The sequence below is a fragment of the Macaca nemestrina genome, chromosome 15, assembly GCF_043159975.1.
Source record: "Macaca nemestrina isolate mMacNem1 chromosome 15, mMacNem.hap1, whole genome shotgun sequence".
Classification (NCBI taxonomy): Eukaryota; Metazoa; Chordata; class Mammalia; order Primates; family Cercopithecidae; genus Macaca; species Macaca nemestrina.
In genome coordinates, this window is record NC_092139.1 from 58960236 (window position 1) to 58985844 (window position 25609).

At 42.8% G+C, this 25609-nt stretch overlaps 1 protein-coding gene across 3 annotated transcripts in view; it reads left to right on the top strand.

Annotated features, from left to right (window-relative positions):
* The window catches only part of LOC105486727 (GINS complex subunit 1), a 48966-nt gene that overhangs the window by 15709 nt on the left and 7648 nt on the right, over positions 1–25609 (top strand). For all 3 annotated transcript variants that reach the window (XR_011613646.1, XM_071079756.1, XM_011749761.2), the window contains 2 exons: positions 5468–5584; positions 24880–24954. Coding sequence is in view for 2 of the 3 variants with exons in the window: in XM_071079756.1 (XP_070935857.1) it covers positions 5468–5584; positions 24880–24954 (192 nt within the window). In the remaining variant the exon portion in view is untranslated. The remainder of the gene's footprint in view (positions 1–5467; positions 5585–24879; positions 24955–25609) is intronic.

Here is a 25609-nt window from a genome sequence, read left to right on the forward strand (position 1 = left end):
AATTACAGGTGCCCGCCACTACACCCCACTAATTTTTTTGTATTTTTAGTAGAGACGGGGTTTCACTGTATTGGCCAGGCGGGTCTTGAACTCCTGACCTCGTGATCCACCCGCCTCAGCCTCCCAAAGTGCTGGGATTACAAGCATGAGCCACAACGCCCGGCCTTATATAAAATAATATTAATGGGCCTAGAGATTAAGTTGTTTGAGAATAGTGAAACCTGAGTTTCTTGGAAGAGTTTGTGAATTACTGCAAAACTGGCAAATGACTTCCTTCTACCCCAGTGACCTCATCTATAAAAAGGAATATACCAGCCTGGCCAACATGGTGAAACCCCGTTTCTACTAAAAATACAAAAATTAGCTGGGTGTGGTAGCGTGCACCTGTAATCCCAGCTACTCAGGGAGGCTGAGGCAGAACAATCGCTTGAGCCTGGGGCGATGAGCCGAGATCGCACCCCTGCACTCCAGTCTGGGGGAGAGAGTGAGACCCTGTCTCAAAAAAAAAAAAAAAAGAATAAAAGGAGTATACATGGTCTCATTCTCTTTTTTTTTTTTTTTTTTTTTTGAGACGGAGTCTCGCTCTGTCGCCCAGGCTGGAGCACAGTGGCCGGATCTCAGCTCACTGCAAGCTCCGCCTCCCGGGTTCACGCCATTCTCCTGCCTCAGCCTCCTGAGTAGCTGGGACTACAGGCGCCCGCCACCTCGCCCGGCTAGTTTTTTGTATTTTTAGTAGAGACGGGGTTTCACCATGTTAGCCAGGATGGTCTCGATCTCGTGACCTCGTGATCCACCCGTCTCGGCCTCCCAAAGTGCTGGGATTACAGGCTTGAGCCACCACGCCCGGCCTAATGGTCTCATTCTCTTAGTGGTGTTTTGGAAAAACTTAAAAATGAGAACAGATTAATACAGATATACTCTGTAGTAGACCACAGACATCCCTGCTTGAGCAATTGCATGGTGGCAACTTCATCAACCATTTTGGACCAGTAACAAAGAATATTTCCAGGTATCCCTGACAACTTACAGGAGCCTATGAGGTCTGAATGTCATCATAGGTATCTGTGTTACCCAAGGATAGTGCTTCAGTGGGTGACTGAAGCACGTGGACTTGAGTCTGCCACCTAAATTCAGATCCTTGCCTTGTTAACTCTGAGCCCTTTGCTGAATTATCTAATTCTCAAAGCTTCATTCCTTCATGAATAAAAAGAAGATAATAATACTAGTTACATCATGGGGCAATGACAGAGTAAATAAAATAAGCATATTAAAATTTTAGCAAATTCCTGGTATACAGTAAGCACTTTATTAGAGGGAATGATGATCTCAATATTGTTGACTTAGGGTAACAATAAAAGTAAAAGCAGAGCTAAAATAAGGTTACTGACATGAAACAGATGATCATGTGTTAATAATGTTTAGAGAAAATACCATTGAAAGAATATGAAAGTACATGGATTATAAGTAAAAATCTTACTATCTGATTTCAAAATAGTAACATCTTTTTTTTTCAAAATAGTAACATCTTTTATGTTTTTAAAATAGTAACATCTTTTGTTTTTTGATTTCCTAAGTTTCTGTTTAGAATCTTCAAGACATTAACATATGAGAGAGAGTGAAAATAGGGATTTTTTCTTTCCTATTAATATTTTTCCATAAGGAAAAATAAAATAAAAATTTGTGACTATATCAGTATGTTCTTTTGTGGAAGTAATGTGCTGATTCTACATTGCCCTCTTATCTGTGAAAAAGACTAAATGAGGGTAACACCCTCATTGTCAAAACAGCTTCTGATTTTTCTTCCACTTCATCTTCTCTTTTTTTTTTTTTTTTTTTTTGGAGACGGAGTCTCGCTCTGTTGCCCAGGCTGGAGTGCAGTGGCCGGATCTCAGCTCACTGCAAGCTCCGCCTCCCGGGTTTACGCCATTCTCCTGCCTCAGCCTCCCGAGTAGCTGGGACTACAGGCGCCCGCCACCTCGCCCGGCTAGTTTTTTTGTATTTTTTAGTAGAGACGGGGTTTCACTGTGTTAGCCAGGATGGTCTTGATCTCCTGACCTCGTGATCCACCCGTCTCGGCCTCCCAAAGTGCTGGGATTACAGGCTTGAGCCACCGCACCCGGCTTCATCTTCTCTTTGGGGTCTGTTACACTCTACTGTTCTCAGTGGAGACACCCATGTTTGACTCATTTGGCAAGATCTTTCTCAGAGAACTCTTCTTCATACTTATCAATACAAAATGTCATTTTTTTATCCTTTGTATTGTAAAAGGCAATGCAGTTTTTACCACCTTGGCCTACATACCTTTTAAATCTTTTAAAATCACTTAATTTAACCATTTGCATTGTGAAATCTAACATAAAAACAGACACATGCAAACACATCTGGAAAGGTGCAGAAAACGAACATGTACAGCCCAACGATGTAACACTGAGGAATTCCTATGTATCCATCACCCTGTTCAGGAAAGAACATTGCTCCAGAACCTTTGTGTCCCTCCTGCCAGTGATCACTACCCTCCTGGCTTTTGTGCAGACTGATCACTTCCTTGTTTTTAAAAATCTTATTGCTCTGGGTGCAGTGGCTCACACCTGGAATCCCAGCACTTTGAGAGGCCGAGGTGGATGGATTGCCTGAGCTCACGAGTTTGAGACTAGTTTGAACAACAGGGTGAAACCCCATCTCTACCAAAAAAAGAAAAAAAACAAAAACAAAAACTTAGCCAAGTGTGGTGGTGTGCGCCTGTGGTCCCAGCTACTCAGAATACTGAGGTGGGAGGATCGCTTGAGCTTGGGAGGCAGAGGTTGTAGTAAGCCGAGATTGCGCCACTGCACTCCAACCTGGGTGACAGGGTGAGACCCTGTCTTAAACAAAACAGCAACCAAAAAAACTTGCTATTTACCACCTAAGCCTGCATTTCTAAACACTATAATTTAGTGTTGCCCATTTTTTGAACTTCATATAGATTCATGCAGTATCCTTTAATGATTGATGACTTTCACTAAATGCAATATTTTTGAGATTCTAACCTGTTGAAATATTAGCAAGAGCTCATTCCTTGTTTTTGATATATTAGCAAGAGCTCATTCCTGTTTGTTTGTTGTTTTTTTGAGACAGAGTGTTGCTCTGTCACCCAGGCTGGAGCACAGTGACACGATCTCGGTTCACTGCAAGCTCCGCCTCCCAGGTTCGCGCCATTCTCCTGCCTCAGCCTCCTGAGTAGCTGGGACTCCAGGTTTTTTTTTTTGTATTTTTTTTTTAAGTAGAGATGGGGTTTCACTGTGTCAGCCAGGGTGGTCTTGATCTCCTGACCTCATGATCCGCCCTCCTTGGCCTCCCAAAGTGCTGGGATTACAGACATGAACCACCGCGCCCAGCCCATTCCTTCTTTTTTATTTTTGTTTTTTGATGGAATATTTTGCTCTTGTTGCCCAGGCTATTGCCTACCCAGAGTGCAATGGTGTGATTTGGCTTATCGCAACCCCCGCCTCCCGGGTTCAAGCGATTCTGCCTCAGCCTCCCAAGCAGCTGGGATTACAGGCATGCACCACCACGCCTAGCTAATTTTTTGTATTTTTAGCAGAGACGGGGTTTCTCCCTTGTTGGTCAGGCTAGTCTTGAACTCCCGACCTCAGGTGGTCCACCCGCTCAGGCCTTCCAAAGTGCTGGGATTGCAGGTGTGAGCCACTGTGCCTGGCCGAGCTCATTCCTTTTTATTGCTGAATAGTATTTCCTTTTTTTTTTTGGACACAGTTTGACTCTGTCACCCAGGCTGGAGTGCAGTAGCACAATCTCGGCTCAGTGCAACCTCCGCCTCCCCGGTTCAAGTGATCTCCTGCTTCAGCCTCCGGAGTAGCTGGGACTACAGGTGTGTGCCACCATGCCTGGCTAATTTTTGTATTATTAGTGGAGGTGGGGTTTCACCATGTTTGCCAGGCTGGTCTTGAACTCCTGTCCTCAAGCAATATGCCCGCCTTGGCCTCCCAAAGTGCTGGGATTACAGGCGTGAGCCACCGTGCCCAGCCTACCCAGAGGATATTAAGAATTTTTTTTTTTGAGACGGAGTCTCGCTCTGTAGCCCAGGCTGGAGTGCAGTGGCCACAATCTCAGCTCACTGCAAGCTCCGCCTCCCAGGTTCACGCCATTCTCCTGCCTCAGCCCCCCAAGATATTTTTCTGTGTAATCTTTTAGGAGCTATATTTTACCTTTTACAAAGAGATCTACAGTACTGGGATGAAGTTTTGTGTATACTATAGGAAGTATGCTTCATTTTGAATATAGATACTGAGATGACCCACCACCATGTATTGAACAGATGTGCCTCTCCCATCACTGTGTGCATGGTACCACCTTCATCATACACTGAGTGTCAGTATTCCTGTGGATTTTGAATGGGAGGACTTTTTCTTCTGTTAATGCTAGTCTATCTGTTCTTATACCAATTCCACTGTTGTAATTACTGTAACTATATAGTATAGTTGGAGCAAGTTCCCCTCTTGTTCTTTTTTGAGAGCATTTCAACTATTTTTAGCCCTTTGCACTTCCATGTAAAATTTAGACTCAGTTTGTCAGGTTCCATTTTAAAGAAAGTTAAGATTTTGATTGAGATTGAATTGAATCTATAGATTGTTGACATTATTACAATATTGAATCATCCAGTCTGTGAATGTGGTATATATTTAGGTCTTTCATTTTTTTCAACATTTTTAAAAATAGATTTACTGATATATGATTCATACACTGTGAAGTTTACCATCTTAAATTGTACAATGCAGTGGTTTTTAGTATATTCAGAGTTGTTGTGTATCCAGTACCACCATCTTATTTGAGAATATTTTCATCACCCTACAAATAAGCCCTGTCCCCTTTATATTTACTCAATATTTTCTTCCCTCCTCCCAGCTCCTGGAAATCCCGAATCTACTTTCTGTCTCTATAGATTTCCCTATTACAGGTTTTTCATATGAGTAGGATCATGTAATATGTGGCCTTTTGTCTTTCATGTGGTAATGGCAATATGTTTCAGAACTTCGTTGCTACTTATGGTTGAATAATGTTCCATCATATGGGCACATATCCATTCATCAGTTGGTGGACATTTGGGTTTTCTTAACAATGTTTTATAGTTTTCAGAAATAGCAATAATGCAGAGTTTGAAGATATAATTCTGAAATGGCATCTTTTTCTTGGTTCTGTTTCTGGTCAAAGATTCCTAAGGCTTATTATTAAGTATGCTGAAATGTAATCTCTCTGAGAACAGAGAATTTTGTTCACTTTATTGAATAATTCATCCTAAGTACCCAGACCAATGGCTATATCATAGGAGGCAATTAATAATATTTTAGCATAAATGAATGAATGGTTACAATAGTGATTTGTGTTGGGATGTGTACTGTTTTCAAATGGATGAGTACGCAATGTGTGTAAGTTTTCTTAGAATTTTGTCAAATGATCATCTCTATGTTTGCAGATGGAGTGGTTTAATAATTATAAAAGATCTCTTGCTACTTATATGAGGTCACTGGGAGGAGACGAAGGTTTGGACATTACACAGGATGTGAAACCACCAAAAAGCCTATATATTGAAGTATGTATATCTTTTTAAAATGCATTTTTCTTTAACGTGTAGATTGTGCTACCTTTTAAGAAGAGGGGAGTATATGAATATGTGTTAGCTTCTATTAAAATAGAAAAGAAGCATAGACCAAATCAAGCTACCTATAGGGGGATGACAGAATACGATGGAAGAGCTATAATTTTCTGAATATACCTGTTTTAATAGTTTTGACTATGGAACACTATAAATGTTTTATCTATTACTAAAACAAAGTTAAATCAAAATGGGAAATCAATCCCTAAATTTTGAAAGTAAAATGAAACAAATGTCTTTCAAGTTGGTGGATTAGTCAAAACAGGAAGTATTTTTGTTTCATTTTGTTTAATTTTTTTCTGTTTTTTAAATTGTAAAATACATATAAAATCTGCCATTTTAGCTATTTTTTTTTTTTTTTTTGATTCAGAGTCTCGCCCTGTCGCCCAGGCTGGAGAGCAGGGGCGCGATCTGGGCTCACTGCAAGCTCCGCCTCCTGGGTTCACGCCATTCTCCTACCTCAGCTTCCCCAGTAGCTGGGACTACAGGCCACCATGCCCAGCTAATTTTTTGTATTTTTTTGTCTTTTTAGTAGAGGCGGGGTTTCACTGTGTTAGAATGGTCTCGATCTCCTGACCTCGTGATCCTCCCGCCTCAGCCTCCCAAAGTGCTGGAATTACAGGCGTGAGCCAACGCGCCTGGCCTTAGCTATTTTTAAATGTACATTTAAGTGGTATTAAATATTGTTTAATTTTCTATATTTTTTGCAACTTTCATATTGTTTTGCAACGGTCACCACCATCCATATCCAGATTTTTTTCATCTTTTAAAATTGAAACTCTATACTCATTAAACAATAACTTCTCAATACCCCCGCCTCCCATCCCCAGCAACCACCATTCTACCATCTGTCTCTATGATTTTGACTACTATAACTAGTTCATGTGAGTGGAATCATGCATGATTTGTCTTTTTGTTTTCTTTTGTTCTCATTAGAAAATAATTTCTGGCCGGGCGTGGTGGCTCAAGCCTGTAATCCCAGCACTTTGGGAGGCCGAGGCGGGTGGATCACGAGGTCAGGAGATCGAGACTATCCTGGCTAACATGGTGAAACCCCGTCTCTACTAAAAATACAAAAAACTAGCCGGGCGTGGTGGCGGGCGCCTGTAGTCTCAGCTACTTGGGAGGCTGAGGCGGGAGAATGGCGTGAACCCAGGAGGCGGAGCTTGCAGTGAGCCGAGATCACGCCACTGCACTCCAGCCTGGGAGACACAGCGAGACTCCGTCTCAAAAAAAAAAAAAAAAAAAAAAAAGAAAATAATTTCTGAGAAGCTACAAATGACAAGTATTTGTCTTTTTGTGACTGGCTTATTTCACTTAGCATAATATCTTCAGGGTTTATTTCTGTGGTATCTGTGGTAGAATTTGTGTCAGAATTTCCAGGCAGGCCCGGTGGCTCATGCCTGTAATCCCAGCTCTTTGGGAGGCCGAGGAGGGAGAATCACCTGAGGTCGGGAGTTCAAGACTAGCCTGACCAACATGGAGAAACCCCGTCTCTACTAAAGATACAAAATTAGCCGGGCGTGGTGGCGCATGCATGGAGAAACCCCGTCTCTACTAAAGATACAAAATTAGCCGGGCGTGGTGGCGCATGCATGTAATCCCAGCTACTGGGGAGGCTGAGGCAGAAGAATCGCTTAAACTTGGGAGGCAGAGGTTGCAGTGAGCTGAGGTGCCATTGCACAATTTTTTCTTTTTTTTTTTGAGACGGAGTTTTGCTCTTGTTGCCCAGGCTGGAGTACAATGGCGCTATCTTGGCTCACTGCAACCTCCACCTCCCAGGTTCAAGCAGTTCTCCCGCCTCAGCCTCCCAAGTAGCTGGCATGCGCCACCACACCCAGCTAATTTTGTATCTTTAGTAGAGACGGGGTTTCTCCATGTTGGTCAGGCTGGTCTCGAACTCCCGACCTCAGGTGATTCTCCCTCCTTGACCTCCCAAAGTGCTGGGATTACAGGCATGAGCCACTGCGCCTGGCCCAGAATTTCCTTCCTTTTTAAGGATGAGTAATATTCCTTGTCTGGCTATACCACATTTTGCTTATCCATTTATCCATCAATGGACACTGGGTTGCTTCTTTATTTTAGGTATCATTTTATGATTAATGCTGCTATGAACGTGGATATATAAATCTCTTTGAGACTCTGCTTTTAATTTTGGGGGACATATATCCAGAGTGGAATTACTAGATCATATGGTAATACTATGTTTGAGGAATTGTCATACTGCTGTCCGCAGCAGCCATACCATTTTACATTCCAACATTACACAAGGGTTCCAATTTCTCCACATCCTCATCAACACTAAATATTTTGGGTTGTTTTGTTTTGTTTTTGAGACAGAGTTTCGCTCTTGTCACCCAGGCTGGAGTGCAGTGGCGTGATCTCAGCTCACTGCAACTTCCACCTCCTGGGTTCAAGTGATTCTCCCGCCTCAGCCTCCTGAGTAGCTGGGATTACAGGTGCACCACACTTGGCTAATTTTTGTATTTTTAGTAGAGACAATGTTTCACCATTTTGGCCAGGCTGGTCTTGAACTCCTTACCTCAGGTGATCCTCCTGCCTCAGCCTCCCAGAGGCATGAGTCACCATGCCTGGCCTTGTTCTGTTTTTTAATCATAGCCATCCTAAAGGATGTAAAAATGTGGTTTTGACTTTTATTTCCCTAACGATTAGTGATGTAGAGCTTCTTTTCTTATGCTTATTAGCTATTCCTATGTCTTCTTTGAAGAAATGTTTATTTAAGTAATTGGCCCCCTTTATGGGGCCCATTTTCAAATAGGATGTTGTTGTTGTGGAGATTTAGAAATCCTTTATGTATTCAATATATTAATTTGTTATCAGATATATTATTTGCAAATATTTTCTCCCATTCTCTGGGTTGCCTTTTTATGCTGTTGATAGTATCTTTTTTTTTTTTCTTTTTCTTTTTCTTTTTCTATTTTCTTCCTTCAGTGTCATGTTAATATTTTAAAATTTTCATGCCGCCCAGTTTGTCAGTTTTTTTTTTTGAGATGGAATTTTGCTCTTGTTGCCCAGACTGGAGTGCAGTGGCGTGATCTCAGCTCACTGCAACCTCCGCTTCCTGGGTTCAAGCAATTCTCCTGCCTCAGCCTCTTGAGTAGCTGGGATTACAGGCATGCGCCACCACACCCAGCTAATTTTTGTATTTTTAGTAGAGATGGGGTTTCATCATGTTGGCCAGGCTAGTCTTGAAATCCTGACCTCAGGTGATCCACCCACCTGAGGCTCCCAAAGTGCAGGGATTATAGGCATGAGCCACCGCACCCAGCCAACTTTTTTGTTTTGTTGGCTGTGCCTTTGGAGTCATAGCCCGGAAATCATTGCTAAATATATTGTCATAAAACTTTTGACCTGTATTTTCTTCTAAGTGTTATGTTGTTTTACATTTACATTTCAGTCTTTGATCCATTTCGAGTTAATTTTTGTATGGTGTTAGGTGATGGTCCAACTTTATTTTTTTGCATGTGGAAATCTAGCTTTCCAAGCATAATTTCTTTTTTTTTTGAGACGGAGTCTCGCTATGTCGCCCAGGGTGGAGTGCAGTGGCCGGATCTCAGCTCACTGCAAGCTCCGCCTCCCGGGTTTTTACGCCATTCTCCTGCCTCAGCCTCCCGAGTAGCCGGGACTACAGGCGCCCACCACCTCGCCCGGCTAGTTTTTTGTATTTTTTAGTAGAGACGGGGTTTCACCGTGTTAGCCAGGATGGTCTCGAACTCCTGACCTCGTGATCCGCCCGTCTCGGCCTCCCAAAGTGCTGGGATTACAGGCTTGAGCCCCGCGCCCGGCCCCAAGCATAATTTCTTAATAAGACTGCCCTTTCCCCATTGTGAATGATTTTGACACCCTTGTCAAAAATCATTTGACTATGTAGGCAAGGGTTAGTTTTTATCTCTTTATCCTATTCCATTGTTCTATACATCTGTCGTAAACAAATTTTTTTTATATACACATCTGTCTTTATGCCAGAACTGTAGTATTTTGGTTATTGTAGCTTTGCAGTAAGTTTAAATTAGGGATTTTGGGTCCTCTACCTTCATTCCTCTTTTTTTTTTTTTTTGAGATGAAGTCTTGGTCTGTTGCCCAGGCTGGAGTACAGTGGCACGATCTTGGCTCAGTTCAACCTCTACCTCCTGGGTTCAAGTGATTCTCCTTTCTCAGCCTCCCAAGTATCTGAGACTAAAGGCGCCTACCACCATGCCTGGCTAATTTTTTATATTTTTAGTAGAGACGAGGTTTCACCATGTTAGCTAGGCTGGTCTCGAACTCCTGACGTCAAGTGATCCGCCCACCTCGGCCTCCCAGAGTGCTGGATTACAGGCATGAGCCACCACATCCAGCCCCATTCCTCTTTTTTAAGGTTGTTTTCACTATTTGAGATCCCTTGAGATTTTATATGCATTGTAGGATGGGTTTTTCTCATGGAAAAAGGTGTCTTTCTCCAAAAGACACCTTTGAGATGATAGTAGGGATTGTGTAGATCACTTTGGGTAGTGTTGACACTACCCAAATCTTAATATTAAATCTTCCAATCCATGAATATGGGATGTGTTTCCAATTGTTGATGTCATCTTTAATTTTCTTTGGCAGTGTTTTTTAGTTTTCATTGTACAAATCTTTCATCTCCTTCGTTAATTTAATTTCTGTATATTTTATTCTTTTCACACTGATAAATTGAATTATTTTCATAATTTTTATTTTCAGATTAGTCATTGTAAGTATATAGAAATGCAACTGATTTTTGTGTGTTGACTTTGCATCCTGTTACTGTGCTGAATTCATTTATTAGTTCTAAAAGTTTTTTGTGGAATCATTAGAATTTTCTACATGTAAGATCATATCATCTTCAAACAGGTAATTTTAGTTCTTCCTTTTTAATTTAGAATCCTATTTCTTTGTCTTGTCTAATTACTCTGACTGTAACATTCAGTTATATGTTGAATAGAAGTGGCAAAAGCAGAAATCTTTGCCTTGTTAGTGAACTTAGAGGAAAATCTTTCAGTCTTTCTTTTTCTTTTTGAGACAGAGTCTTGCTCTGTTGCCCAGGCTGGAGTGCAGTGGCGTGATCTCAGCTCACTTCAACATCCACCTCCCAGGTTCAAGCGATTTTCCTGCCACAGCCTCCTGAGCAACTGGGACTACAGGCACATGCCATCATGCCTGGCTAATTTTTGTATTTTTATAAGAGACAGGGTTTCACCGTGTAGGCCAGGCTCGTCTCGAACTCCTGACCTCATCATCCACCTGCCTTGGCCTCCCAAAGTGCTGGGATTACAGGCGTGAGCCACCGCGCCTGGCCAGCTTTCAGTCTTTCACCATTGAATATGATGTTTGCTGTGGAGTTTTCATATATGGCTTTTATTATGTTGATGTATAGTTATCTTCTCTTCCTAGTTGGTTGAGTATTTTTATGAAAGGAAGTTGAATTTTGTCAAATGCTTTTTCTGTATCAGTTGAAATGATCATGTTGGTTTTTTCCCTTTGTTCTGTTAATGACTTATATTAAATTGATTGATTTTCATATCTTGAATTGTCCTTGCATTCCAAGAATAAATCTCAATTGATTTATGATGAACTCTTTTACTATGCTGCTGAATTTGATTTGATACTATTACGTTGAGAATGTTTTTTATTTTTATTTTTTGAGATGGAGTTTCAGTCTGGTTGCCCAGGCTGGAGTGCAATGGCATGATCTTGACTCACCACACAACCTCTGCCTCCTGGGTTCAAGCGATTCTCCTGCCTCAGCCTCCCAAGTAGCTGGGATTATAGGCATGTGCCACCACGCCTGGCTAATTTTGTATTTTTAGTAGAGATGGGGTTTCTCCATGTTAGTCAGGCTGGTCTTGAACTCCCGACCTCAGGTGATCTGCCCGCCTCGGCCTCCCAAAGTGCTGGGATTACAGGCGTGAGCCACCATGCCCGGCCTGTGTTGAGAATTTTTGCATCAGTGTTCATAAGGGACATTGGTCTGTAGTTTTCTTGGAGTATCTTTTCTGGCTTTCGTATTAGGGTAATGCTGGCCTCATAAAATGAGTTAGGGAGGTGTTCCCTCCTTTTATATATATATATATATATTTTTTTTTTTTTTTTTTTTGAGACGGAGTCTCGCTCTGCCACCCAGGCTGGAGTGCAGTGGCCGGATCTCAGCTCACTGCAAGCTCCGCCTTCCGGGTTCACGCCATTCTCCTGCCTCAGCCTCCCGAGTAGCTGGGACTACAGGCGCCCGCCACCTCGCCCGGCTAGTTTTTTGTATTTTTTAGTAGAGACGGGGTTTCACAGTGTCAGCCAGGATGGTCTCGATTTCCTGACCTCGTGATCCGCCCGTCTCGGCCTCCCAAAGTGCTGGGATTACAGGCTTGAGCCACCGCGCCCGGCCCCTTTTATATTTTTTAGAAAAGCTTGAGAAGAATTGGTGTTCTTGAAATGTTTGATAGAATTACCCAGTGAAGCCGGGCACGGTGTCTCAAGCCTGTAATCCCAGCACTTTGGGAGGCCGAGATGGTCGGATCACGAGGTCAGGAAATCGAGACCATCCTGGCTAACACGGTGAAACCCCGTCTCTACTAAAAAATACAAAAAACTAGCCGGGCGAGGTGGCGGGCGTCTGTAGTCCTAGCTACTCGGGAGACTGAGGCAGGAGAATGGCGTGAACCCGGGAGGCGGAGCTTGCAGTGAGCTGAGATCCGGCCACTGCACTCCAGCCTGGGTGACAGAGCAAGACTCCATCTCAAAAAAAAAAAAAAGAATTACCCAGTGAAGTCATCAGGTTCAGCGTTTTCTTTATTGAGAGATTTTTGATTAGTCATTTAGTCTCCTTGCTAGCTATAGGTCTATTCCAGTTTACTAATTCTTCATCATTCAGTCTTTGTAGGTTTGTGTTTCTGGGAATTTGTCCATTTCATCTAGGTTTTCCAATTTGTTGGTGTACAATTGTTCATAGGACTCTTAGAACCCTTTTTATTTCTATAGGATTGGTAGTAATGTCCTCACTTTCATTTATGATTTTTGTAATTTGAGCCTTCTTTTATTCTTAGTCTGTCTAGCTAAAGGTTTGTAAGTTTTACTGACCTTTTAAAATAACCAAATTTTGGTTTTATTGGTTTTCTCTATTGTGTTTCTATTCTTTATTTATTAATGTCTGCTCTAATCATTATTTCCTCCTTCTAGCTTTAGGTTTAGCTTGCTTTTCTTTTTCTGGTTCCTTAAGGTGTAAAGTTAGGTGGTTGGTTTGAAATTTGTCTTCTTTTGTTTTTGTTTCTTTTTTCTTTTTTTTTTTTTTTTTTGAGACAGGATCTCACTCTGTTACCCAGGCTGTAGTGCAGTGGCACAATCTCAGCTCACTTCATCCTCTGCCTCCAGGGTTCACGCGATTCCCATGCCTCAGCCTCCCGAGTAGCTGGGACTATAGGGTGCACCACCACGCCTGGCTAATTTTTGTATTTTTTGGTAGAGAGATGATTTTACTGTATTGTCCAGTCTGGTCTCCAACTCCTTACCTCAAATGATACACCCACCTTGGCCTCACAAAGTACTGGGATTACAGGTGTGAGCCACCATGCCTGGCCTTGTTTTTGTTTTTGAGACAGAGTCTCACTGTGTTTTCCAGGCTGGAGTGCAGTGGTGCCATCTCAGCTTACTGCAACCTCCGTTTCCTGGGTTCAAGCGATCCTTCCACCACAGCCTCCCGAGTAGAGTACCCAGGACTATAGGAATGTGCCTCCATGCCCAGCTAATTTTTGTATTTTTAGTAGAGACAGGGTTTTGCCGTGTTGGCCAGGCTGGTCTTGAACTCCTGACCTCAAATGATCTGCTGCCTCAACCTCCCAAAGTGCTGGAATTGCAGGCGTGAGCCACCGCGCCTGGCCGTGAAATCTGTCCTGTTTTTTAATGTAGGTGTTTATGGTTGTAATTGTAAATTTTTCAATTAGTACTGCTTTTGCTGCATTCCATACATTTTGATGTGTTATGTTTTTGTTTTTTCACCTGTAAGTATTTTCAGATTTTCCTTGTGATTTTCTCTCTTTTCTTTTTTTTCTTTTCTTTTCTTTTCTTTCTTTTCTTTCTTCTTTCTTTCTTTTTGTGTGACGGAGTCTCACTCCGTTGCCCAGGCAGTGTGGCACGATCTCGGCTCACCGCAACCTCTGCCTTGCGAGTTCAGGTGATACTCTTGCCTCAGCCTCCCAAGTTACTGGGATTACAGGACTGCACCACCACGCCTGGCTAATTTTTGTATTATTATTACTATTTTTTTTTTTGAGACAGAGTCTTGCTCTGTTGTCCAGGCTGGAGTGCAGTGGTGTGATCTTGGCTCACTACAACCTCCGCCTCCCGAGTTCAAGCGATTCTCCTGCCTCAGCCTCCCGAGTAGCTGGGATTACAGGCACATGCCACCATGCCTGGCTAATTTTTTTTTTTTTTTTTTTTTTTTTTTTTTTTTTTTTGAGACGGAGTCTCGCTCTGTCACCCGGGCTGGAGTGCAGTGGCCGGATCTCAGCTCACTGCAAGCTCCGCCTCCCGGGTTTACGCCATTCTCCTGCCTCAGCCTCCCGAGTAGCTGGGACTACAGGCGCCCGCCACCTCGCCCGGCTAGTTTTTTGTATTTTTTAGTAGAGACGGGGTTTCACTGTGTTAGCCAGGATGGTCTCGATCTCCTGACCTCGTGATCCACCCGTCTCGGCCTCCCAAAGTGCTGGGATTACAGGCTTGAGCCACCGCGCCCGGCCTGCTAATTTTTATATTTTTAGTAGAGATGGGGTTTTGCCATGTTGGTCAGGCTGGTCTCAAATTCCTGACCTCAGGAGATCTGCCTACCTCGGCCTCCCGAAGTGCTGGGATTATAGGCGTGAGCCACCACACCTGGCAGATGAATTGTTATTAGGTGTGTCTATACTTGTTATATCTTCTTCTTTGTATTATATATTTATTACATATTATGTTATATATTATGTTTATTATATGTTAATTTATTACATAATATTATATTTTTATATATTCTGTAATATATAATATTCTTTTTTGTCTCTGGTAAACTTTAAATTTAAAGTCCATTATAGGTAATATTAGTATAGCCACCCTGGTTCTCTTTTGGCGGCTATTTGCATAGAATATCTTCTTCCACCCTTTCACTTTCAATCTATTAATGTTTGTGTCTTTGGGTCTATAGTGAGTGTCTTGTAGACAACATGTGATTGGATCCTTTTGTTTAATCCATTCTGCTAATCTCTGTCTTTTGCTTAAAGAATTTAATCCATTCCCTTTAACATAATTACTGATAAGGAAGGACTTCTGTCATTTTGTTGTTTTTCTATATGCCTTATAGCTTTTTTTCCTTGCAATGGACTAGGAAATTATAACTTTTTTGTCTCTCATTTCCTGCATTATTGCCTTCTTCAGTATTTAGTTGATTTTTTGAAACATTTAGATTTCTTTCTTATTTCCTCATTACCCCCTAAAGGTACCAAGATCCATGATTCTCAAGTCCCTTATATAAAGTAGTATGGTATTTGAATAGTACCTAGATACATGCTGTTGTATACTTTAAATCATCTCTAGATTACTTACAATACCTTATACAATATAAATGCCATAGATACAGTTGTTATACCATATCATTTTTAGGCAATAACAATAAGGAAAAAGTCTGTACATGTTCAGTGCAGATACAACCATCCATTTGTTTAAAAAATGTTTTGATCCAGAACCCACAGACACAGAGGACCAACTATATTCTATAGCTATTTTCTTTGTGGTTAGTGATAGCTAGTACATTTAGTATCTTAAAATTATAACACTTTAATTTCAACTTACAGCAGCTTGACTTCAGTAACATACCAAAATTCTGATCCTTCCAAGCTTCATCCTTATTTTTTTCTATTGTTGATATCACAAAACTACATCTTTATATGTTGTGAGCCCCAAAACGTAAACTGATAAATCTTTTAAATGCATTAGTTTCTTAAATTGTGTAGAAAACAAAATGTAGGTTTGCGAAGTTACAGTAATACTAGCTTTTAGACTAATCAGTGTTGTTTTTAAAATGTGTTAGTCACTGAAATCATGTTAAAAACAAAAAATAGGGGCCGGGGGTGGTGGCTCTTACGCCTGTAATCCTCGCACTTTGGGAGTCCGAGGTGGGTGGCTCACAAATTTGAGACCAGCCTGGGCAACATGGCAAAACCCCATCTCTACTAAAATTACAAAATATTAGCCGGGTGTGGTGGCACGAGCTTGTAGTTTCTGCTGTTCAGGAGGCTGAGGCAGGAGAATCACTTGAACCAGGAGGCAGAGATTGCAGTGAACTGGGATCGCACAATTGCACTCCAACCTGGGCGACAGAATGTGTCTCCCTGCTCTCCCTCCCAGAAAAAGAAAACCAACAAAAAATAGAGTTATAAAATGTTACAATATTGCTAGGTTTTAGAATTCTCCATGTATTCACTGTCTTAGTCCATTTGAGCAGCTAAAACAAAATACCTGAGAGTAGGTAATTTCTAATGACAGTAATTTTTTTCTTTTCTTTTCTTTTTTTTTTTTGAAGAGACAAGGTATTGCTCCGTTTGTCACCCAGGCTGGGGTGTGGTGGTACAATCATAGTTCACTATAGCCTTGAACTCCTGGACTCAGTCAATCCTCCTGCCTCGGCCTCCTGAGTAGCTATAACTTACAGGCATGCACTACCATGCCTGGTTAATGTTTAAATTCTTTGTAGAGGCTGAGACGGGCGGATCACGAGGTCAGGAGATCGAGACCATCCTGGCTAACACGGTGAAACCCTGTCTCTACTAAAAAAATACAAAAAACTAGCTGGGCGAGGTGACGGGCGCCTGTAGTCCCAGCTACTCGGGAGGCTGGGGCAGGAGAATGGCGTGAACCCGGGAGGCGGAGCTTGCAGTGAGCTGAGATCTGGCCACTGCACTCCAGCCTGGGCGACAGAGCGAGACTCCCTCTCAAAAAAAAAAAAAAAAATTTTTTTTTGTAGAGACGTGACCTTGCTGTATTGCCAAGGGTAGTCTTGAACTCCTAGCCTCAAGCAGTCCTCCTGCCTCAGCCTCTCAGTGTTGGGATTATAGGCTTGAGCCACTGTGCCCAGCCAGCCTGTCTCAGTTAATTCTGGAAGCCAAGATCAAAGTGCCAGCAGATTCATTTGTCTTCTGTGGGCTACACTCTGCTTCCAATGTGGTGCCTTGAATGCTGCATCCTCTGGAGGACTGAAATGCAGTGTCCTTGCGTGGTAGAAGCTGGAAGGACAAAAAGGACCAAACTCCTTCCATCAAGTCATTTTATAATGGCATAAATCCATTTATGAAGGCAGAACCCTTGTGCCCTAACCACCTCACCAAAGTCCCCACCTCCCAACACTGTTGAATTGGGGATTAAGTTTCTACCACATTGATTTTTGGGGACACATTCAGACACAGCATTTACTTATATTGAGATCTTTATTTCTTTTTTTTTTTTTTTTTTTGAGACGGAGTCTGGCTCTGTCACCGAAGCTGGAGTGCAGTGGCCGGATCTCAGCTCACTGCAAGCTCCGCCTCCCGGGTTTACGCCATTCTCCTGCCTCAGCCTCCCAAGTAGCTGGGACTACAGGCGCCCGCCACTTCGCCCGGCTAGTTTTTTTGTATTTTTTAGTAGAGACGGGGTTTCACCATGTTAGCCAGGATGGTCTCGATCTCCTGACCTCGTGATCCGCCCGTCTTGGCCTCCCAAAGTGCTGGGATTACAGGCTTGAGCCACCGCGCCCGGTCAGATCTTTATTTCTTAACATGGGTTCAAGTTACTGTCTTATGATAGTTACCATATATAGGATTCTTGGTTGGCGATGTTATTTTTTTAGTACTTTGAATATATTGGCTCACTGCCTTCTGGCCTCCAAAGTTTGTAATAAGAAATCTGGTGAAAATCTTATTGAGGATCCCAGGTATGTGATGACTGACTTATCTTTTGCTGCTTTCTTTTTGAATGTTTTAGAGACAGGGTCTCACTGTGTCAAGCAGGATGAACCGCAGTGGCACAATCATAGCTCACTGTAATCTCAAACTCCTGGGCTGAAGCAATCCACCTCAGCCTCCCAAGTGGCTAGGACTAGAGGCACATACTTCCAAGCCTGGCTAATTTTTAAACTTTTTGGGGCCAGGTGTGGTGGCTCACGCCTATAATCCCAGCACTTTTGGAGGCTGAGGCAGGCAGTTCATGAGGTCAGGAGTTCGAGACCAGCCTGACCAACATGATGAAACCCCATCTCTATTAAAAAATACAAAAATTAGCTGGGTGTGGTGGCGCACGCCTGTAGTCCTAGCTACTCAGAAGGCTGAGGGAGGAGAATTGCTTGAACCCGGGAGGCAGATGTTGCAGTGAGCCAAGATCGCTCCACTGCGCGCCAGCATGGATGACAGAGCGAGATTCCATCTAAACAAAACAAAACAAAAAAACAGAAAAAGCTTTTTGTAGAGTTAAGTCTCACTCTGTCACCCAGGCTGGAGTGCAGTGGCGTGATCTCAGCTCATTGCAACCTCCACCTCCAGGGTTCACATCATTCTCCTGCCTCAGCCTCCCAAGTAGCTGGGATTACAGGCACCCGCCACCATGCCCAGCTAATTTTTTTGGGGGGGTATTTTTAGTAGAGACGGGGTTTCACCCTGTTAGCCAGGATGGTCTCGATCTCCTGACCTCGTGATCCACTCACCTCGGCCTCCCAAAGTGCTGGGATTACAGGCGTGAGCCACCGCGCCAGGCCGAATTAAACTTTTTGTACAGGTGAGGTCTCAGTATGTTGCCTAGGCTGGTCTCAATCTCTTGGCCTCAAGTGATAATCCCAACTTGGCCTCCCAAAATGCTGAGATTACAGGTGTGAGCCACCCTGCCCAGCCCTCTCTTGCTACTTTCAAGATTCTTTGTCTTTTGAAAGTTTGATTATAATGCATCTCATTGCGAGTCTCTTTGAGTTCATCTGGTAGTTTGTTGAGCTTCTTTGATGTTTATATTTATGTATTTTATCAAATTTAAGGAGTTTTCAGTTATTATTTCTTCAAAGATTCTCTCTGCCCCTTTGTCTTTCTTTTCTTGTTTTGCTTGATGGTGCCCGTTAGGTCTCTCAGGCTTCGTCCTTTTCTTCGGTCTTTTTTTCTTTTTGTTCTTCAGACTTAGTCATTTCTGTTGTCCTGTCTTCACATTTGCTTATTCTTCTGCCTGCTCCAATCTGTCTTTGAATCTCTCAAGTGAATTTTTCATTTTGGTGGTGTGATCTCGACTCACCGCAACCTCCGCCTCCCGGGTTCACGCCATTCTCCTGCCTCAGCCTCCTGAATAGCTGGGACTACAGGCACCCGCCACTACGCCTGGCTAATTTTTTTGTATTTTTAGTAGAGACGGGGTTTCACCATGTTAGCCAGGATGGTCTCGATCTCCTGACCTCGTGATCCACCCACCTCGGCCTCCCAAAGTGCTGGGATTACAGGCGTGAGCCACCATGCCTGGCCCAAATCTTTATTGAACCCATGCCTTTCCTTGGACATGCATGATCACTTTCTAATTTTTACTGTATACACAGTTGCTTTTAATGTCTGGCTCCTGAAAGGGGGAAAAAAGAAAAATGAATGGGGGTGGGAAAATGGTGCTAGCTCTTTATTTTTATTTATTTATTTATTTACTTTTTTTTCTTTTTTTTTTTTTGAGGTGGAGTCTCGCTCTGTCTGTCGCCTAGGCTGGAGTGCAGTGGCCCGATCTCCGCTCACTGCAAGCTCCACCTCCTGGGTTCATGCCATTCTCCTGCCTCAGCCTCCCGAGTAGCTGGGACTACAGGCGCTTGCCACCACGCCCGGCTAATTTTTTGTATTTTTTTTTTTAGTAGAGACAGGGTTTCATCATATTAGCCAGGATGGTCTCGATCTCCTGACCTCATGATCCGTCCGTCTCGGCCTCCCAAAGTGCTGGGATTACAGGCGTGAGCCACCGCACAGGGCTGGTGCTAGCCCTTTAAATCCCCTGGAATTCACTTCAGTGGAATGTGGGAGGGTCTTGCAGCCTTTGAGAAGGTATGACAAAAATGTCTGCCAGCCTCATCATTTGCGCCTCTGTGATCAGAAACAGCAATCAGCAGGGAGGAGCAGGGTGCTTTTTGCACACTCTGCTCCAGCAACCCATGTACAAGCTACTCCAAAAACATGCTCTGTGGCCTGCCACAAAGCTAGGAACAGGGGATGGTTAGCTGTTGCTATGCTAAGAGGCAAAATGGACAGTAAATTGCAGTGAATGTTTGTCAAAGCTCCAACCTCAAGCCTTCAGTAGACTCCAGAGTTCCAAAATACTGACGTCAGACAGAGTCTGCTCGTGCAGTTGTTGTGGACGTAGGGAGACAGATTCCTGATGTTTCCTACTGTACCATTTTACCTGAATCCAGGAGTTATTTACATTACTTTAAAACACATAAATTGTATATTCCTGGTACATATGTTCTGAGGACAAAAGAATTGCAAAGAGTTCTTAACCTGTTTTTACTAATCATATTATTAGTAATAATTTTGTTACTGTTATTTTGAAACAGTTTTCATATTGAAGAATGGAGCAAAAGGGTAATTGACATTACCAGCAGTTTTCAGAATAAGAGAAAAGGGGCTGGGCACAGTAGCTCACACTTGTAATCCCAGCACTTGGGGAGGCCGAGCGGGTGGATCACCTGAGGTCAGGAGTTTGAGACCAGCCTGGCCAACATGGTGAAACCCCATCTCTACTAAAAATACAAAAATTAGCCAGACGTGGTGGCAGGTGCCTGTAATCCCAGCTACTCAGGAGGTTGAGGCAGGAGAATTGCTTGAACCCAGGAGAAGGAGGTTGCAGTGAGCTGAGATGGTGGCATTGCACTCCAGCCTGGGCAATAAGAGCAAAGCTCCATCTCAAAAAAAAAAAAAAAAAAAAAGAGAGAGAGAGAGAGAAAAGAGATTCAAAGTTGAAAAACTTAAGGGAAAATCCTATATTCCTAAATTTGAGTTTGAAACATAAGCAGGGACTCATGAATCGTCCCTTCTTTAAAAAACAAAAAGTAGGGGTCAGGTGCAGTGGCTCATGCCTGTAATCCCAGCACTTTGGGAGGCCGAGGTGGGCAGATCACCTGAGGTTGGGAGTTTGAGACCAGCCTGACCAACATGGAGAAACCCCATCTCTACTAAAAATACAAAATTAGCCAGGCTTGGTGGCACATGCCTGTAATCCCAGCTAAGCAGGAGTCTGAGGCAGGAGAATCACTTGAACCCGGGAGGTAGAGGTTGCGGTGAGCCAAGATTGCGCCATTGCACTCCAACCTGGGCAACAAAAGCGAAACTCTGTCTCAAAAAAAAAAAAAAAAAAAAGTATTGATTAACTCTGCCCACTGAAAAGGCCTAGAAACAATGACAAGCCAGTTAGCCATGAGTGTCCAGATTCTGTATCTAAATGCCACTTCCCACTAAAGTAAACCAGGACTCCTTGCACAAAAATAGCTGATTCCAGGTTCTGAATAAAAAATGTACAAACTGAGCATGAAACATCTTGTCTTCCCAGAAAGGAAGGAAGGTGTCAAGGACTAAGTGGGGACTGCTGGAAGGATGTGGGGGCCAATTTGAAGGAGCTCTTGCTAACCAAAAAATGGACAATTTTAGCATCAATGTGAATAATAACTGCTGTGAATTGGATTACATCAATTATGTTAGAAGCATGAATGCATAATGACACCAAAGAACAACAAATTTTTTTTTTTTTTTGAGGTAGTATCTGGGTCTGTTGCCCAGGCTGGTGTACAATGGTATAATCTTGGGTCATTTGTTATTTAGGACGTGGAATCAACTATTTTAGTGCAAGGAGTCCTGGTTTACTTTAGGAACCTCCACCTCCCAGACTCAAGTCATCCTCCCACCTCAGCTCCCACCTCAGCTTCCACAGTAGCTGTGACTACAGGTGCTCACGACCACATCCAGCTAATTTTTGTATTTTTTGTAGAGATGGGATTTCACTATGTTGCTCAGGCTCATCTTGAACTCCTAAGCTCAAGCAATCCTCTTGCCTCTCCCTCCCAAAGTGCTGGGAATACAGGCATGAGCCACCGTGCCTGGCCAACAAAATTTTTAAAAAATAAAACATTTTTGAGGTTTCCTTGGAGAATGTGAGGGATCCAACTCATGTGAAAGGTGGCAAGTTAGAGAATGGAATCAAAGCATCCATTGCCTTTACTATACAAACTCTATCTTAACGTGGCCCAATAGTTTACAAAGGAAATTTCTTTTTATAGAAGAATTCCAGCTAACAAATGTAGTAGGAATATAAGAATTAGATTAATGCTTGTAACCCTTTATTTACTAAAACCTTTCAGTGGATAATGGAGATCTTTATAATGCATAAGTATGGATGACACTTGGGCCCACTGATTAACCTCAATATCCAAAATGAGACAGCCAGGCACTTTGTGTTTTATGGGGTCTTGTAATAGAAAGTACATAACACCATTTGCCACAAAGTCACCTTATCTGATGTAGACCTAACTTCCATTTTATAGGAAACGCAGGGACAAAGGAACATGTTAAATGACCCCAAAGAAATTCACAACAAAATCTTGATTGTGAAAAGTTGTACTGACCCTGTGCAGTGACTCATGCCTATAATCCCGACACTTTGGGAGGCCAAGGCAGGAGTATTGCTTGAGACCAGGTGTTCAAGTCTGCAGTGACAAACTACTCACCCAATTTTTTCAACAAATAAAATGGCAAGAGGAAGGAAAAAATAAAGAGGAAGTGAAACCTATAGATTAAAAAAGACTGACAAGACATAAAAAAAAAAAAGTGATGTGTGGCTTTGTTGGATTCTGATTTCAACGTGGAAACCTTAAAAAAATTAATGAGACAAGTGGGAAATTTTGGGTACTAACTAGATAGTTCATGATATTAAAAATTATTAAATGGCCGGGCGCGGTGGCTCAAGCCTGTAATCCCAGCACTTTGGGAGGCTGGGACGGGCGGATCACGAGGTCAGGAGATCGAGACCATCCTGGCTAACATGGTGAAACCCCGTCTCTACTAAAAATACAAAAAACTAGCTGGGCGAGGTGGCGGGCGTCTGTAGTCCCAACTACTCTGGAGGCTGAAGCAGGAGAATGGCGTAAACCCGGGAGGCGGAGCTTGCGGTGAGCTGAGATCCGGCCACTGCACTCCAGCCTGGGTGACAGAGCGAGACTTCGTCTCAAAAAAAAAAAAAAAATTATTAAATAAGGCTGGGCACGGTGGCTCATGCCTGTAATCCCAGCACTTTGGGAGGCTGCAGGTGGATCATTTGAGGTCAGGATTCGAGACCAGCCTGGCCAACATGGTGAAACCCTGTCTCTACTAAAAATACGAAAAAATTAGCTGGGCATGGTGGCACACTCCTGTAATCCCAGCTACTAGGGAGGCTAAGGCAGGAGAATTGCTTGAACCTGGGAAGCGGAGGTTCCAGTGAGCCAAGATCACACCACTGCACTCTAGCCTGGGTGACAGAGTGAGACTCTGTCTCAAAAATAAATAAATAAATAAATGCCAATACTCTCTCATCTTAATAATTTTTATTTATTTATTTGAGATGGAGTCTCATTCTGTCACCCAGGCTGGAGTGCACTGGTGTGATCTCGCTCATTGCAACCTCAGCCTCCTGAGTAGCTGGGATTACAGGCACGCACCACCACACCCAGCTAAATTTTGTGTTTTTAGTAGAGGCAGGGTTTCACCATGTTGACCAGGCTGGTCTTGAATTCCTGACTTCAGGTGATCCACCTGCCTCAGCCTCCCCAAATGCTGGGATTATAGGCATGAGCTGCCATGTACAGTCAGTATTGGGATTTTTAAAAAATTATCTGGTTTTATAGAAGTAGACAGTAGAGTATTTACAGATGAGGTGAAATGATATCTAAGATTTGCTTCAGAATAACCCACAAGTGGGTGAGGGGAACAAACTTGGCCATGTGTTGATGTCGGTTGATGGGGACATGGAATAGTCTTTTTACTGTTGAATGTGTTTGAGATTTTCCAAAATAAAAGTCTATTTAGAGAAGCCAACGCGGCCAGGCGTGGTGGCTTATGCCTGTAATCCCAGCACTTTGGGAAGCAGGGGCAGGCCGATCATTTAAGGTCAGGAGTTCGAAACCAGCCTGGCCACCATGGTGAAACCCCGGCTCTACTAAAAATTTAAAAATTAACCGGGCATGGTGGTGAGCACCTGTAATCCCAGCAACCCAGGAGACTGAGGCGGGAGAATTGCTTGAGCCTGGGAGGCAGAGGTTGCAGTGCGTGGAGATCACACCACTGCACTCTGTCCTGGGCAACAGAGCAAGACTCTGTCTTGGAAAAACAAACAAACAAAAAGAAAATGCAAAGGGCTTGGAGGATTTTTCTGGAGTGATATTTCTCATATTTAATTAAAATATTTTGAGTGCTTTGGTAAAGTTCTGGAGGGATAGTAGGACATGATAAAATTATCTGGAAAAGTGGAAGACATAGTTGTTGCTGGCATTGACTCTCCTGGCGACAATAGCAGTTCATTGCTAGTACTTGTGAGAATAACCTTCAGTCTGAATTCTCCTAGAAGAGGAAAAGTGCCCGCTTACTTCCTGTGGCAGCACTTAGTGCTGTAGCAGGTCTGTAACCTGTACCTGGGAACACCTTTGCAGTTGCAGAGGTGGATATCAGAAGGCTGCCATTCCTGAATCCTGTCACGTGAGGTGGCATCTGCTCCTCCATGGTGTACTTCTAAGTATTCCTGGGAAATCATCTGAATTTTGAATGGGATTGGAAGAATTGCTTCCAAAAACAAATACTGCAGACTTACCTGTGCCCCATTCTCAGATATTGATATTTTATGGGAGGGATCTATAAGAAGCAGGTTGGAGCAGATCTAAAGCATTCCTTGTGGATAGATATTTCACCTACTTAATTTTTCAAGATTTCAGAGGGGAAGGAGACGACATCGTTGTCTTCCTTCATCGCCTTGCTGTCAGCACTGACATTTATTTACCAGCAGAGATTTTGCGATTCTTCTTCCTCCCTGTCAAAACTGGACACTTGAAACTATTAGAATACCACAGTAGTAGTACTAGGCCTAAGTACACAGAGAGGAAACACAAAGTCCTTACTGTCTATTTGTATAATGCCGATTTATTTTTTGGTCACTGCATATTAAAAACTAATTTAGATAAAAATGTCTCACGTTTTTTCTTTCAGGTCCGATGTCTAAAAGACTATGGAGAATTTGAAGTTGATGATGGCACTTCAGTCCTATTAAAAAAAAATAGCCAGGTATTTCTTATCTTCAGATACTTTACTTTTTTTTTTTTTTTTTTTTTTTTTTTTTTTGAGACGGAGTCTTGCTCTGCCGCCCAGGCTGGAGTGCGGTGGCCGGATCTCAGCTCACTGCAAGCTCCGCCTCCCGGGTTCCCGCCGTTCTCCTGCCTCAGCCTCCCCAGTAGCTGGGACTACAGGCACCGCCACCACGCCCGGCTAGTTTTTTGTATTTTTTAGTAGAGACGGGGTTTCACCGTGTTAGCCAGGATGGTCTCGATCTCCTGACCTCGTGATCCACCCGTCTCAGCCTCCCAAAGTGCTGGGATTATAGGCGTGAGCCACCGCGCCCGGCCCAGATACTTTACTTTAAATCTTATGAGTGCTGAATGGTGGAAAAGTTGGAATAGCAAAATAAATATCAACTTGTGATGATCGTTTATATCTTAGGCATTATCTTTAGTATAATACACCCTGTTCTGTACTTTTTCTGAATATTAAGACTGGAAGCAAATGTTGCATATATTAAGAAATGATTAATTCATTTAGTAAGATATTGCTTATATTTAAAGTTCCTAAGCAGTTTTTATACCTTACACTTTGCCTTATAAATCCTAGTTCTTTAGCAAGCCAATAGTGATACAGATTTTTCTATTTTCAAAAAAAGAATTTT